The sequence below is a fragment of the Pogonomyrmex barbatus genome, unplaced genomic scaffold (genome assembly GCF_055798465.1).
Source record: "Pogonomyrmex barbatus isolate J1 unplaced genomic scaffold, ASM5579846v1 scaffold7, whole genome shotgun sequence".
In the NCBI taxonomy this organism is placed as follows: Eukaryota; Metazoa; Arthropoda; class Insecta; order Hymenoptera; family Formicidae; genus Pogonomyrmex; species Pogonomyrmex barbatus.
Genome location: NW_028297171.1, coordinates 8,496,022 through 8,510,402, shown reverse-complemented (window position 1 = coordinate 8,510,402; position 14,381 = coordinate 8,496,022). Strand labels below are relative to the sequence as shown.

Genomic DNA, 14,381 nt, shown 5'->3' with positions numbered 1-14,381 from the left:
AAGTAAAAGTAATTAAAAAATCGAGAAATTTGTAAATTTGCAAATTTTTATTGAGATATAAAATTGATAATTTTTTCAAGTATTACTAACAGTTTAAATCACTAAATCTTTTGAATCTTTAATTTGTAGAAAGAAATTTTCAAAAATTTCAAAAATTTTCAAAAATTAACTTATTTTAAGGTTTCATTTTCATATTAAAAATATTATCTTTGACACTTTCAAGTCTGAAATATAAAAAAAAATAAAATTTCAAAATAATAGTTCATTATATAATCTAGTCTAAAAAATAAAGACATATTTATAAATTATTATATACCAAAAGCAGATAATTTTAAAACTATTACGTCAAAACAGCCAAAAAATACATTGCAATGATGACATTAGACTCGTCACGCTGGCAAACTCGGAGATACTCTAAAAATACTAATCATTTCTATGAGAAAAGAACACACTCACAACCTCGCGCGTCGTTTTCACGAAACACTAATGTATCACGTATATTCAAACTCTTTTGAAATATCAGATTTTTTTCGTAATAAATACTTCTTCATCATATTAAATTTATCAATAATCGCAAAGAATTGTTCTAAAGTTCACGGTTCAAAGTTTGGATTTATCTGTCAAGAATCCAATTTGCCCCTTTGATTAAATCTACCCTTGGAGGTATAGCCATTCGAGAATGAACCAACCTGTCCACGAGGTTCTCCATGCTGCTGCGCAACCGCTGCGAGAAGTTGGTCGAAATATTTTTCATTTCTGAGATGCCACGCTTGAGTTCTGTCAGATCGCTCTTCATGGAGCTCGCCTTCATCTCACTCGACGAAGACGAAGTGAGGATCCTCTGCGAGGACTTGGCCACCCTGCTGCTGCTGCTGCTGCTACTACTACTAGTACTGGTGCTAGTGCTGCTGCTACTCTGGTGTTGGCTCTGATTTGTCGTCAGCATCTGTCGAGTCAAAAGCCGTTTTCGTTCTATTTAAGATCCGCATAAGATGACTCATTCGCTTCGGGCCTCTCCTCAATTCTATGTCTATCTCTTTTTCTCTTTCCTGTTTTTTTCTATTAGAATTTTATACTAAATGTGTAACAGATTATTTGCTTTTAAAAAATTTTTAGATTTTAATTTTAGATTTTAATTCTCTATCGTAGGCAATTAATCAGTTTTTCCCCCGCTCCTCTCTCTTACATTTAAATTAATTAAAATGAATAAGTAATTAACTAATTATAAGACAAGATATTTTAATTGAAATTTAAAAAATAAATTTGAATATCAAGGAAGTTATTAAAATCACAGTTAAAAAATTAAGTCACCTAATTTTTACTTAGTAAAAAGTAATATCTAATATTATTTTTAAAGAACTTTTATTCATTACATATCTTTAAATAGCGTTCGAATAATTTTTCGAAAGAGCAAACAAGAAAAAGGGTTAAATGGGAAAAGGGAAAAAGGGAAAAATATAAACAGCATCCGCAATAGCACCACAGCAATGACTGCTGGCGGTCGGCCAGTAGTCATTACGAGGTACGAGATGACTCGACCAAGCCTGAAGACGAAAAAGGGCCCGGTAAATTTAGAAAGAGGCAACGTTCTCTCGAAAGACGAGAGGAGGAACCTTGAAACGCGGTACCAAGGTTCACCAAGATTGCGCGGAATTAACCTTCAGTGGAAAAATATGCATGTGGGCGGCCGCATTGCGTAGTAAGTGCCTACGGTCGTTCGAGCGATCGTTTCTGATTGCTCGATGATCGGAGATGGTCCGACAAGTGGTTTCGCTCGTGAGATGCGCAGCCACTCTGTTCGCGACATGTGTCACACGTCATCGGCATGAAGATTCATATGCATACCAGTTTAGCCAAATACGTTATCCGGTTTTCAAATCTGATTAAAAGCCGCCTTGCATTTGAATCCGATGCGACACACATAAAAAAAGATTTAACTAAACATATACACACATAAAAAACAATTTAATTAAAACGATTAAACTAAAAAAATCTAGGTAAACAAGTGTATTTATGTTATATTTTCTTGTGACTTTTAATGAATTGTCATTAATCCTCATGTTTCCAAGAAATTTTGATAGAAATGGCAATATTAATAAATATTTTATATCATTATCTTTGTATCGTTAAAATTGTGCAGCATCGAGCAATCTTTGTCATCTTAAAAGTTTAATAAAGATTTCGCAAGTTTAATTTTTCACCAAGTCACTTTTAATTAATAATCGCGTTCCTAAAGATAGAGCAGCAAAACGGAAAGATAAATTCGACAAGAATGTGAATGGAAAGCCAGTCAGGCGAATCGATTGACTCGCGCGGGCAATGACGGTGATTATTATTTTAGGCGGTTTTAGCGATATAGAAGCATGACGAATGAATAATACCAAATTTTCGTGTCTACTTTCAGGAAATTCGTCTCATATGTGGGCGTCGGAGGCGCCGCGACACCTCATCTGGCCGACGTGGAGAAGATCGGAAAAGAAGACAGATTAAAGGCCGCGTAAATCTTCGCGCGTAATCCTCGAATTAGTAGAAACGATCGCGAAAAAGGTGACGATCATATTTTTCCTCGAAGCAGCGAGGCTAAATAAATATTGCAACACGTCGCGACTCGTTTCTGCCGAGTATCCGTAAAGACTATTAAAAATATACCATTTTGCCCGTAAAGGATTCGATTTACTCGAGGTTAGTGCAATCAATTTACTGGATACAGATTAATTCAATACAACGGATTTAACGCGTTTAACAATTAATTCGGTATTGCATAATGGAAAATTATGCCGTGCGAAGCTACAAAGGTCGCGATTGAAATTTAATTCAGAATTTCAAATCGTATCTTTAGATCGCAATTTCTTCTTCTTTACTAGTTTCCTTTGTAACGAGATCTGTCTTCCGGGAATTTGCACGTGTCGGTAGACATGTTTTCGAATTCGTTTCGAATGAAAAAGCCGTACTTCTCACGTGCGTCAATTATCGGTAAATATTCGGAACGTATCGCGCGAAGACATGTGTCGGCTTTTCACAAAAATACAAATGATGTATTGTTTCTATTTTTCAAAGAATCGTGACGTCAAGAAGCATACGCAAATATTTGATAAAAAAGAAAGAACAGTCCACATCAAAGATAATTACCTGCGACGATGTGGTGGTGACCTGCGGATGATGGGTGACGTGATGCGTCCTCCCGGTCACTAGGTTGTTTTTCTTCTGGAAGTTCTCCATGACGGTCTGCATGTCTCCGTTTTCGCCTCCCTCCGCTGGGAACTCCGACATCTACGCAACAGGCGTATCGTCAAATTAAATCACACGGAATCGAAATATTAAAGCTACTTATTACTTACTATTAATAAAATTATACTCGCGCGCGCGCGCATTTATTTGTAAGAAAAATATATTGACGATCGCGCCCGGATGTTTTAATTGCGCGTTAATTAAGTCCGGCGCGGGCATTCGCCGACTGCAAGGGCCTAATAATAGGCCCTGGGAAATAATTGGCAACTCGAGCTTGGCGGGACTCGAGTCGCAGCGAGTTCGTGTCGTACTACACGAAAGTACGCGCACAAATGCATAAACGAGTGAAATATGGAAAAACGGGCCCACGCGTTCGTTCGTTGATAAAAAGCTCGTCGCGATCAAGAAATGCGCGATCGAACCCGGATCTCTCTAGCAAATTCCGCTCCGATTCCGAAAGGTGATCGAGCTTTCTAGTCTCGCGTATTCTCCATCTATATACGACAGAATACTAAGCTCGTTGACGGAAATGCCATCTCGAGAATCGCTCGAGGCCGCTCGAGGTCGATAAAAACGTTCGATAAAACTCCTCCGACAATTACACTTCGCCATTGTGCAGCCTGCATGCAATTACGTAATTCAAAATCGTTCTGAAAAATCTAGCAAAGGATGCCATTGACAATTAATATACGTAGACCTGTAAACAAATGTAAATGTGACATGCAAAAATGATATTATATAAATAAGAATGCTATTTTTTTACTCTTTTTTTTTGGCAGTATTAAGTTTTTGTATAAATTAAATAATAAAAAGTAATAGACGCTAAAAATGGCGACAAAAATATTTCGACTTGACAATTATTTAAATTTAAATTTTACAATTTCAAAATAGTTATATCCTTATGTATACAGTTATACAATATATAGATAATTTTGCAATATAACAATATAGTCGGCAATATTGCAGTCGCGTAACATTCATATTTCTTGGAACGCAAGAGTAATATATGATATATAATATTTTAAGGAAATGAATCTCATTCAAATATTACATACTCCTCTCTCAGGCAAGTATATTTCATGCATTCAACTAAATTTTATTTTTATTACTTATTTAGCAATGGCTATATTGATTACTTCTAATTTGCATCGTAACACAAAGATAACTCTTTCGATTGTTCACACAGTTGCATCAAATGTACCAAAATGCATCGGCCTAGTGTGCATGCAGTTGTTGCATTCGGAGAACTCATTTTTGCATGAATGTAACTATACAATCGGCACAAGTGCAACTATCGCGAGACGTGTGTGGATGGGCGATACGTTGCATTCCGTCCATTCTTTCGATAATTCCGCGGGATTTGCATAGGCGTGGGCGCAGAGAACTCGGGCGCGTGCAATACGCGTACAATGCACGCGACACAATATCCGGCATTTTTCGGCCAATAACGTTTGATATCGTGCGATTTATTTCTCGGAAGGGATCAAAATAAACGCGATGCACACAATACATTAATTGGTCAAGCTGGAGTAGATTTAATTCTTTCAACATCTCTCTGCGAAATCACTAAGAAACCATCGCGCGAAAGAAAGTCTTAATCTCTCTTTTAAGCGGAATGCGGAAAAAAAATAAATATCCTTACATTTTCCAAAATGTTATCATGCTAAATTTTACGTGTATATTTTAGCTTTATAAATAATAAAGAGGCTGCTCGGTATTTATGGAATGCATAAGAGGTCTGGAAGAATCAAGCACGAATGTTCGGCGAATTAAAGTGCTCCAAAAACAAGTGGCACGTCTTTAAGTCAAGCATCGTAATTCTTTCCAATCGAAACTAGTCCTAACTAGATCTCGAGTCGAAGAATATCAAAGAAAATTTTTTAAACTTTGGAGCGCATACTTAACAATTTAAATCTAAGGAAAAAGAATTGCAAATTGGTGAACAGTGTTACGAATTAATAAAAAATTCAATTGATAAATTTAATAAAAATTTAGATCAAATTACTTCCTAAACGTGATTGCACAAAAGAAGCTGCGCATTCATTCTGGGGAATCCACCAGGCCGTGTATCTTTGTGCGCGAGAGAGCGGACAATCGATGTGTCGTTCACAAACAAAGACAATCGGCGCGGCATGCTATTGGAGAAAAGGAGAAGCGGGGATATCCGCTATCGCTCCTGCTGTCTGTGATAACGCGACACGCGATTTGGTCATTTCGGAATCCGCGACGTTAGGAATACGGATAATGGGAAACCCCAATCTGGCCGCGATTCGAATTTGAAAACGTCCGAACTTCGGGTTTTAGCTGGCGAGGACCAGCTATTCTACAAGCGCTATACCCGGCAAAAGACAAAAGTAAAGAGAGAGGAGTGCGCACCCAGCTGACACTAGGCTGGCGTTCGACCGCCACGTAGGCCACGCGTCTTCGTGACGGCGAAGGATCGAGAAGAGATTCCGAGGACGGGCTGTGCCCGTTACCGTGTTACGAGTTAACGGTGGAAGAATCGAAGTCGCGCGAACGGATAGTACGTGGCGTTTCGGCGTGCCGACGACGGCGACGGCGACGACGATTGGCACAAAGAGCAGCGGCACAAACCCCACAACTAACAAACATCGCGCGCGCCAGTCGCGCTCGCACTGAGGAAGGACGGAACCGCGCGTGCGGTAGCGACATCGTTGATCACGTGGCGCCGCGTCACGTGACTCATGCGACGTCGCCGCCGCGACTTACGAATCGTGCGCGCACGTGATCGCCGACGAGTTAAAGGGACCCGCGAGTACGGAGATTTAAATGGCAGCGTGGCGTAAAATTTCGCTGTGACGTCTCCTTTGTTTATCATCTGCATGAGAACGCTCAAAGTTAAATTATTTTGAAATTATTCTGTTGGAAAAGAATTCGATAGGCTTTGATTAGGTACAATGATAAAATTTAATAAGTTAGATAGGAGCGATAAAAAACTGATTTAAAATTTAAATAATGTGAAACAGGCTAAAGTAAAATATATTTTATTGCAATTAAATATTAATTTAGAAAATAATAAATTAATGAAGAAAATACAAGATAAGGCTAATATACTCTCATACATGAACAGGGAAATACAATGTAAAAATATATATATTCTCTCGTTGAAAGAATAATATGTTAGAGATTTGATATATGAGAAATAGATAAGATTAATAAAGATTTATGTACGTATTCGAAGAAATTAAAAGGAAAAATACTGACATCGAAAAGGCTAAGAAAACGTTCTAATTAATACCGTAATTCCGAGAAGCCATTATGCAAAAATAATAGACTTTTCTATCTAGATTAAGAGTATAACCCCAATGCAATAAAGTAGGACAACGATAGATAGATAGATAGACTCGATTCCCAGAATGACGATGGCAAAGAGACGATGCTTTTTGTTAGTCGCAGTGATGTTATGTAAGAAACTCTCTCCCTTTCCTATCTCCCTGATCTAAAATGCATTTGTCAAAGTGTTTTGCAAAAAGCCATTTGACAGAAAGTTTACGAAAAGACAATCTGAGAGAATCATCAAGGAACTCGCCATCTCATTATATTTTCCTGCTATCTTTCATTGACCAGAAAGGAGTTGTGTGACTTAACTTGCAACTTCTTTTGTTGTGGCATCAATTTTAGTAATTGTATTAGTGAAAAAGAAATAATTAACACAATTATATTTATCAGTTATATTACTGATCAAATAATCTTTGATCAGAATTTTGCAAAATCCACGAACGTTTCCTAAAGAATATTTACTTAAAGAATTTTTTCTTTTCATATCTTCCAATATTTCAAAACTTCAATGATTTCGATTGAAAAGTTTCGCAGAAAAAATTCTAGAAGAAATCCCTTTAAGAAAAATTTTAAAAAGAATTTCCTTTATTTCTGCTTCATTGGGAACAATCATCTCGACGAAGTCACTTTGTTAGGGTATCCTTGCGGAAACCGCTTAACTCAACCATCGTAAATCAGCATCGATCGCGAAAGCGTCGACCGCGAAAGAAAGAAGCTTGGCACTGTCTGCGAGAAAAGAGGGACACAAAGAGCGGAATGCAGTCTGGCGAGATGTGCGAGGAAACCCGCAGTCGCGGAATTTCGGCGAAAGTATACCGGGTGTCCTCGACATATCACGCGATATTCGAGCTTCATATAAAACTAATCAATGTATTAGCTGATATTATTCATTGAAATATGTTTCATTGCAATTAAATACTCTCAAATAATTGTTATCAACGTTTTTGCGAATATTTGCATCGACATTTGCAATTTCATAAATTTTGATTTTTTTATCGATACAACAACACAATGTAAATATATGATTCCCGATGATATTTTCAATTATATAATTTCCGTGAATGTATCATGAGTATGAAAAAATATTTCGTAATGGATCTCAGTCTCGGAATTTCATTTGCAATTCCGATCGATGTGATTTAGAGATTAGGGTCGGGAGGCTTCGATTTCGATCCCGGAATGTCAAGGGCCCCTTCTTGAAGTTCCAGGGCGCGACGAGTCTAAATGCGTGAGTGTGAGAGAGGATCTCGATGAGTTAGCAAATGTACGTGGATATATTTCGCGCCTCTCGCGTCGCGTCACGTCGCGTCGCGTTGCGGCGGCGGCCACGCGCTCTTCGGCGCCGTTTGATTTATAGCGGCCATAAATAGCATTCGCGAGTGCCTTTTTTCTGTGCCCAGCAGCAATAACAATTTAGAACTGACCGTAGTATTGCTCACACTCATGCTAGAGATCCGTTCTCTCATTAACCGAAAACTATCGCGTCATTGTTAATACTCGAAGAGAGATTAGAATGTGAAGCGTTTTGAAAATATTTAGTAGAGTTGAAAGCAATGTTGAAAAAATATAAAGAATCAAATTTCAGTATTACATATTCGCTTAATATCATATAACATTAGTAAGAAATCAATTTAGAGTATAAACAAAACATTAGGTAACATTTTTGAAAAAAAAAATCAGAAAAGATTTCTTCTTTGTCTTATCTTTATAAAATTATAATTAAATTTTTTAGTTTCGTTTCTTTTAATGATTTTCATTTAACCTTTATTAATTTTCATTTAATTTTATTAATTCAACTTCTATGCTGTTTAGCTTCGTTTTAATGGAGTAGTGAAGTTCCTAATTAGAAATCTGACTCTTCTCTAATTTAGTGTAGGACAAACTTCCGATAGTAGTTGCGGAAAACACGCGATGTGTAGAACGTAGTGTGGAATCGATTTCTTCGTATACCTTGAAGCAATCGAGAACTGCTATCTCTGAGAAAGCATATCGGCAGACAGATGTAGGCGTCTTGGTTCTCGCCAGACACAAAGAGGCGATTCGAAGACGACATCGTCCGTGTCGCTTTATGCACGGCGTATAAAGTCACGTTCAGAATTGGTGGTCTTTTTAATTCTCCGAATAATGGCTTAAATAAATGCCACCAAAATAATAAAAAAAAATGATTGTTTAATAAAATCTAGATAAAGCTACGTTTTAAAAATAGCTAGATAAAGCTACGTTCAAAAATAAAAAAAAATGTCGCGTTGATTTTCTTCTGTGTGCAAAATAATATAATTGACAAATGCAAAACGGCGAAATATGTATATATGTATATGAAAAACATAAGACATAAAATAAATTTTGAACGAAAATTTTGTTAAAAGAATTGATACTTTGTAATATGAAATAAATATGTATAAAAATCATATATCAAAAGTCAAATATGTACACATTAACGGCGGCTTATCAATCTATATTTTACAACAACTAAGTGTGAAATGAGCTTTAAGACCAGTAAGATTCGTTGCTGTCTATATATATTGGATTAACCTTTCACGGCAGTGTCCACTTCTTTTGCGCATTTTACTTTATAATTCTGTATACCGTGTGGGAAACGATAAACATGAAGGTTTCTGAAGTTATTCTAAAAATTTTTCCAAAAAACAATATTTTTATTTGACAATACAAAAATCTTTAAAACAATTTTAATTACAATGACTAATAAATAATAATCGAGAGTAATAAGTAATAATAAAAATATAGATTCAACTAATTTTAATCGTGGATTTAATTTAAAATAAAATATGCTATTTATTATAAGCAAATATATCTGTAAGCTATGCTTCGTTAATAAATATATCACATATATAAATAAAAGAGATAAAATTTAAAAAAATCACATATCTCTAAAAATCATATGTTTATAATAATTAAGAATTGAATATAATAAATTAAGCATTTACGAAACAGCATGTTCGATTCCTCGATTAATTTAAATAGCAAATTCAACGTTAATTGCTCGATACAAAGTTTCTTAATTTTTTGAGGCCAATTGTCGTCGGATTCGTTGATACTTTCGAGCGTTGTTTGGTGTTATTCGTAAAATTCTCCTTAATGTACCTGCCGTACATTATACTCGCAGCATCTTAAACAAAGACGCCTTGTGCGGCCGAGACGCAAGCAGGAACGCACACGTTCCACCGGTTATACGAGGCATAAAGGAGGCCAGCTGGTACAACTATACTAGCAACGACGACTTCTGAATATATTTCGTGATGTCGCATCATAACATTGAAAATGAGAGTTTCAAATCTTCAATTTTGAAGCAAATTAGAGAGAGAGAGAGAGAGAGAGAGAGAGAGAGAGAGAGAGAGAGAGCTCGTTTCTTCGATGTCCTTGATTTATCTAATTTTTACGTGAATTTTATTATTATTTTATTTTATTTAAGATTAACTACCACGTGTATGCAACAATGAATGATTTACATATCACTGTCCGATGGTAATTATAATATGTTCTTAATAAAAGTGAGATAATATTCAGAATAATCACATTATACATGTTAATTATTATATTAATGTTTGTTTTCTCATTCTATATTATTTATTTCTTATTCTATATTTTTGTTAATAAAAAAAATATTTAATTAAAAACCCGTCGCTATAAATCATTTTATCTCATTCTTATCCTTTTAAAATCAAAAATAATATTTAATTGCTTCCTTATCAATTTCGTCTAAGAAAAATGATCAAAATTTTCGAGGGAAAATCAATCAATCAACAGCATAGATAATATGTATAAAGAATGTTATGTCTGAAGTAATTCAATCTTCTATATATAAATCTTGAATTATTCCTTATCTTTATTAGTTCTTTTATATAAAAGATTGACGATATTTTCAAGAATCGTTAAAAGCTTTATGTCATCTCATCTTTGATATCTTATTCAAACAAATATTTAACATCTATATCTTTATATTAAACATCTTTCTCTCAATAAACATTTGAAGGAATGCGATCAAATGCGAAGATTTCATTAATTTGATTAGCAAATATTTAATAATCAATATAAATAAATAAAAATCTTTTCAGAAGTAATGATGAATCAACCAAGAGAATGAGCAATTATCTGATATCCTGTCAAAATATCGATGATATAATCGTGCGTTCGTGAAGAATGAAACACACAGAAATCTCACACTCAGTTAAATTTACCGTTATCGATAATGAAATTTCAACGAATAGATGAATACGTCGCGGCTAAAAATAATCCGATATATTTATTATACCTGGCATTTCCTAGCATTTCCGCGCTGCGAAATGTACTCGCACATGCGATTTAATCGTGCCTGATAACGCAGCCCGATAAACGGATATTATCAGCGCTATTGTCAGCATTCACGCAATAGTACTCAAGCGAATGTATAAATAATATACAAAACAATATAAAAAATATTCATAGCAAATGTAGAATAAATAATTAAATAGATCGGCATTAATTGAAAATAATTGAATACGTAATTAAAATATGGAAATAATGAAAAATATATTGGTATGAAATTACAAAAGAAAAAAATATTCATATTAGATCTTTTTTATGAACAATACGATTTCTCTTTCGATTTCGATCATGCAGCATTCCGATTATATAAGAAAGGCACATAAGAGCTAGGCTTATCACGCAATAAACGTATCTAAGAAAGTAAAAGGTGGAAAAGGTGGAAGGTCGTGAAAAGCCAACAGATTGTTCCAAGAAGAACGGAAATGGAAATCGGGGTGATTCCGAGGCAAGATTCGTTTTACCAAGAACTAGATGTCAACTTATTCGAGAAACTCCTTGCGAGACGTTTATTCGCGTCGCGACGACGCCGTCCAAATGACGCTTCGAGGAACGTGCGTGTTAAGTGCGTTGTAAAATGCACGTTACGAAATGTACGAAAATATTTTTCGAGTCCCGACGAGATCTGTAACGCGGATATTTTTACGTCTTTCCTCCCTCAAGTATTTCTGTACTTTCTGAAAAGAAGTATATTTACATAACGTCTTGAAAAGATGCAAAAAGACTGTAAAAGACTTAAACGCAAAAATTTTAAATAAAATTTTTGGAAATGTCGTTCCATTTAATTTTTAACGTGACATTGCACATCAAAGATACTCTTATGTAACCGAGATGTCGCTGGCCTAAATTTAACGCTAAATTTTTTATAGTCATTAGAGATAAAAAGAATATGAGTAATAATTATACCATGTAACAGGTATATTATTGGAGGTTATTCATAATTTAATAATATTTAAAGAAAATAAAATTTATCAATATAAAGCACAATTTGTGGTAATAGTCTTTCAATTCTTCAAAATATAGAATCTTCGCATTTTGAATAGATGCACATTTTTTTTACACATATTTGTCATAGTAGAGGATTCATCAATCAAATCACGACAATGAATCTATGAGTCATCTCTTTCCTTAATTTATTCAACGAGATACATCCAGGATCTATTCGTGCATTGATTTACAAGACTTACTGTTAATAAAAATAACGATATTATATAACGAAATTATAAACATCAACGAGATTCCACAAAGATTCTAACAATCTTTTCGTCTCTAATCATGATTTACGTTTCATTAAAACGTAATACATTCGGACAAAACTGGAAAGTTTACTCATTCATTTCGTTCGAATCTTCTCGTCTTCTTTTCCTCCTTCCAAAGACGTCCTACTTCCGCTTAATTCGAGATGCAACGGCAAAAACGCGACTATCAGGTATCGATCCTGAGCTCGATTCGCGAACGCGCGAAGCCGGCAGTCATCACAACAATCAACAACAGCGATTAGTCATCGCGCGCGGAAAGGACCTGACCCAGTCTTACTGCCCGCGCGCGAGTTCACGTGCACGCGTGCACGCGTGCACGCGTGCGGCTCGCGGCTGTCGGGGGATCGAACTCTCCCGGAGAGGTCGATACATCGCCGGGCGTGTGTGACATCGTTCGTCGTTTTAGCACGATGATGTCACACACACACACACACACACACACACACACACACACACACACACACACACACACACACACACACACACACACACACACACACACACACACACACACACACACACACACACACACGTCTCTCTCGCGCTCGTCGTAACGAGTCGTGACGTGGCGCCGATCACCCGGAAGATATTACGAGGCACGCGAATCTCGCGTTTGTGACTTATGGTGACGCGTGCGCGACAACGTGACGTTGCGATTAAGTAAGTCGTAAGTTGTCCGACTGGCAACGGGAGGGAAATTGAAAGATTACGAAAATCAGGGTGAAAAATAAGAGAAATTTATAACGGAGCTTGACAGTTGTCTTTTGAGGAAAAAATTGACGAGTAATAATGTTGTAGCAAATAAAAGTAAGTCGTGTAAAAAAAGCGCGAGATACAATTTCTGTACATGTTTCTGACTACTTACAGATTTCAGAAAAGCACCTCTGCCCTTATACACGGCGCCGTGCGATCTACTTCCATGCTTGTGCAACATGTTCAATTCTTTGTCGACGCTCATTCATGAAATCAACGACACTCTCGCAATACCGTCAACAGGATGGATTCAAATGTCCGAGAAAAAATTCGCGGTATATTTTTAAAATCCTCGTGCAAACACTTACAATTGTTGGCGTTCACTTTCGTAGAGCTTAAATAAATTTATATAAATATATTTAGAAATCTTGTTCATTATCAGAATTCATTTTATCGTATCTAATTCTGTCTCTCCCTCTCATAATTAGTGGCAAAATGACATCAAAACATGACATCAAAACAAAATGAAGTAAAAATAAAAAAAAATAAAGAAAAGTAACATAAAATAAAACAGAATAAAAGACAGACCAAAGCAAAATAAGACAATTTAAAATAAATTATTGAATCAGTATTATTAAAAAGACAAAATGTAATAAAATATGAGATTAATATAGTAACTTAAATAAAAATCTATTACGTAAATCTATTCCAAATATAAAATAAAATGATACCCAATGACTGTCTCAATTCTGTCTTAATTTTGACGTTGAGTAATAGAGTATATAATTAATCGACAGTTCGTCTCGCTCTATAAATATCAGATGGCATTGACGCAAAGAAACGGGGTCAGGCAAGTTTCCCACGACGCATAAGATCAACATATAGGATGAGCTTTCACGATTATATCTTTGTACGCTGTAATTTCTTGATATGAGTGAACAGTGATAAAGTGTTTCATAGATCGCGTTATCGATCTAGCCTGGTTCAAGCATCCGTAATTTCTCGGAAGTTCAAATTGGACGAGATTCAAGATCGCGGGAATTTGCTCGATTAAACTCTCGAAATAATGTCGGCGTCGTTTTATCAAAGCAGGAGAAAAGATCGCGTGTAATCACCGATAAGGATGTTATCGCGAGCGAGTTTGAGCGTTTCAGTCAAATACGTAATGTATGAATAATTCTAGAGGAACAACATTCCAAGGAAACGAAAATATTACTCCGGACTACAAAATGGAAAAATGCAAAAGAAAGCGTTTCTTGTTATTAAAAAAAAAAAAAAAAAAAAAACACACGGAAAAAAATAATTTTGGAAAAACGATTTTAGTAAAATATTTCAAAATTTGGTCCAATACAGATCTGAAAATAATTTTGTTGGGCTCTAAGATAATTATGTATTAACTATGATAATTAAGACGTTTAAGCATAACGTATAATCCTGCAAAATTATATATTTTAGCAACTAGTTTGATCCTCTTGTTTAATTATATTGATAAGCCCAACAAAATTATTTCCAAATCTGGCCAAATTTTTAGACACCTCGACAAAATTATTTTGTATGTGTAAAAACTGATTATTTATCGAA

The 14,381-nt window shown here is 35.5% G+C and overlaps 1 protein-coding gene and 1 long non-coding RNA gene across 8 annotated transcripts in view; one reads left to right on the top strand and one right to left on the bottom strand.

The window, feature by feature from the left end:
* The window catches only part of Sarm (sterile alpha and armadillo motif), a 116,448-nt gene that overhangs the window by 17,757 nt on the left and 84,310 nt on the right, over positions 1-14,381 (bottom strand). For 3 of the 7 annotated variants that reach the window (XR_016140937.1, XR_016140935.1, XR_016140936.1), the window contains 2 exons: positions 3,130-3,270; positions 690-946 (listed from right to left, as the gene is read on the bottom strand). Coding sequence is in view for 1 of the 7 variants with exons in the window: in XM_025220070.2 (XP_025075855.2) it covers positions 690-946; positions 3,130-3,270; positions 12,973-13,065 (491 nt within the window). In the remaining 6 variants the exon portion in view is untranslated. Of the gene's footprint in view, positions 1-689; positions 947-3,129; positions 3,271-3,338; positions 3,898-5,604; positions 5,880-12,972; positions 13,115-14,381 lie in introns of those variants that run through there. The other 4 variants (XR_016140934.1, XM_025220070.2, XR_016140939.1 and 1 more) reach the window with 3 other exon arrangements.
* LOC148934969 (uncharacterized) lies at positions 12,572-13,218 on the top strand. Its single transcript, XR_016140945.1, has 2 exons — positions 12,572-12,767; positions 12,975-13,218. It is a non-coding gene; the product is annotated as an uncharacterized LOC148934969 (long non-coding RNA).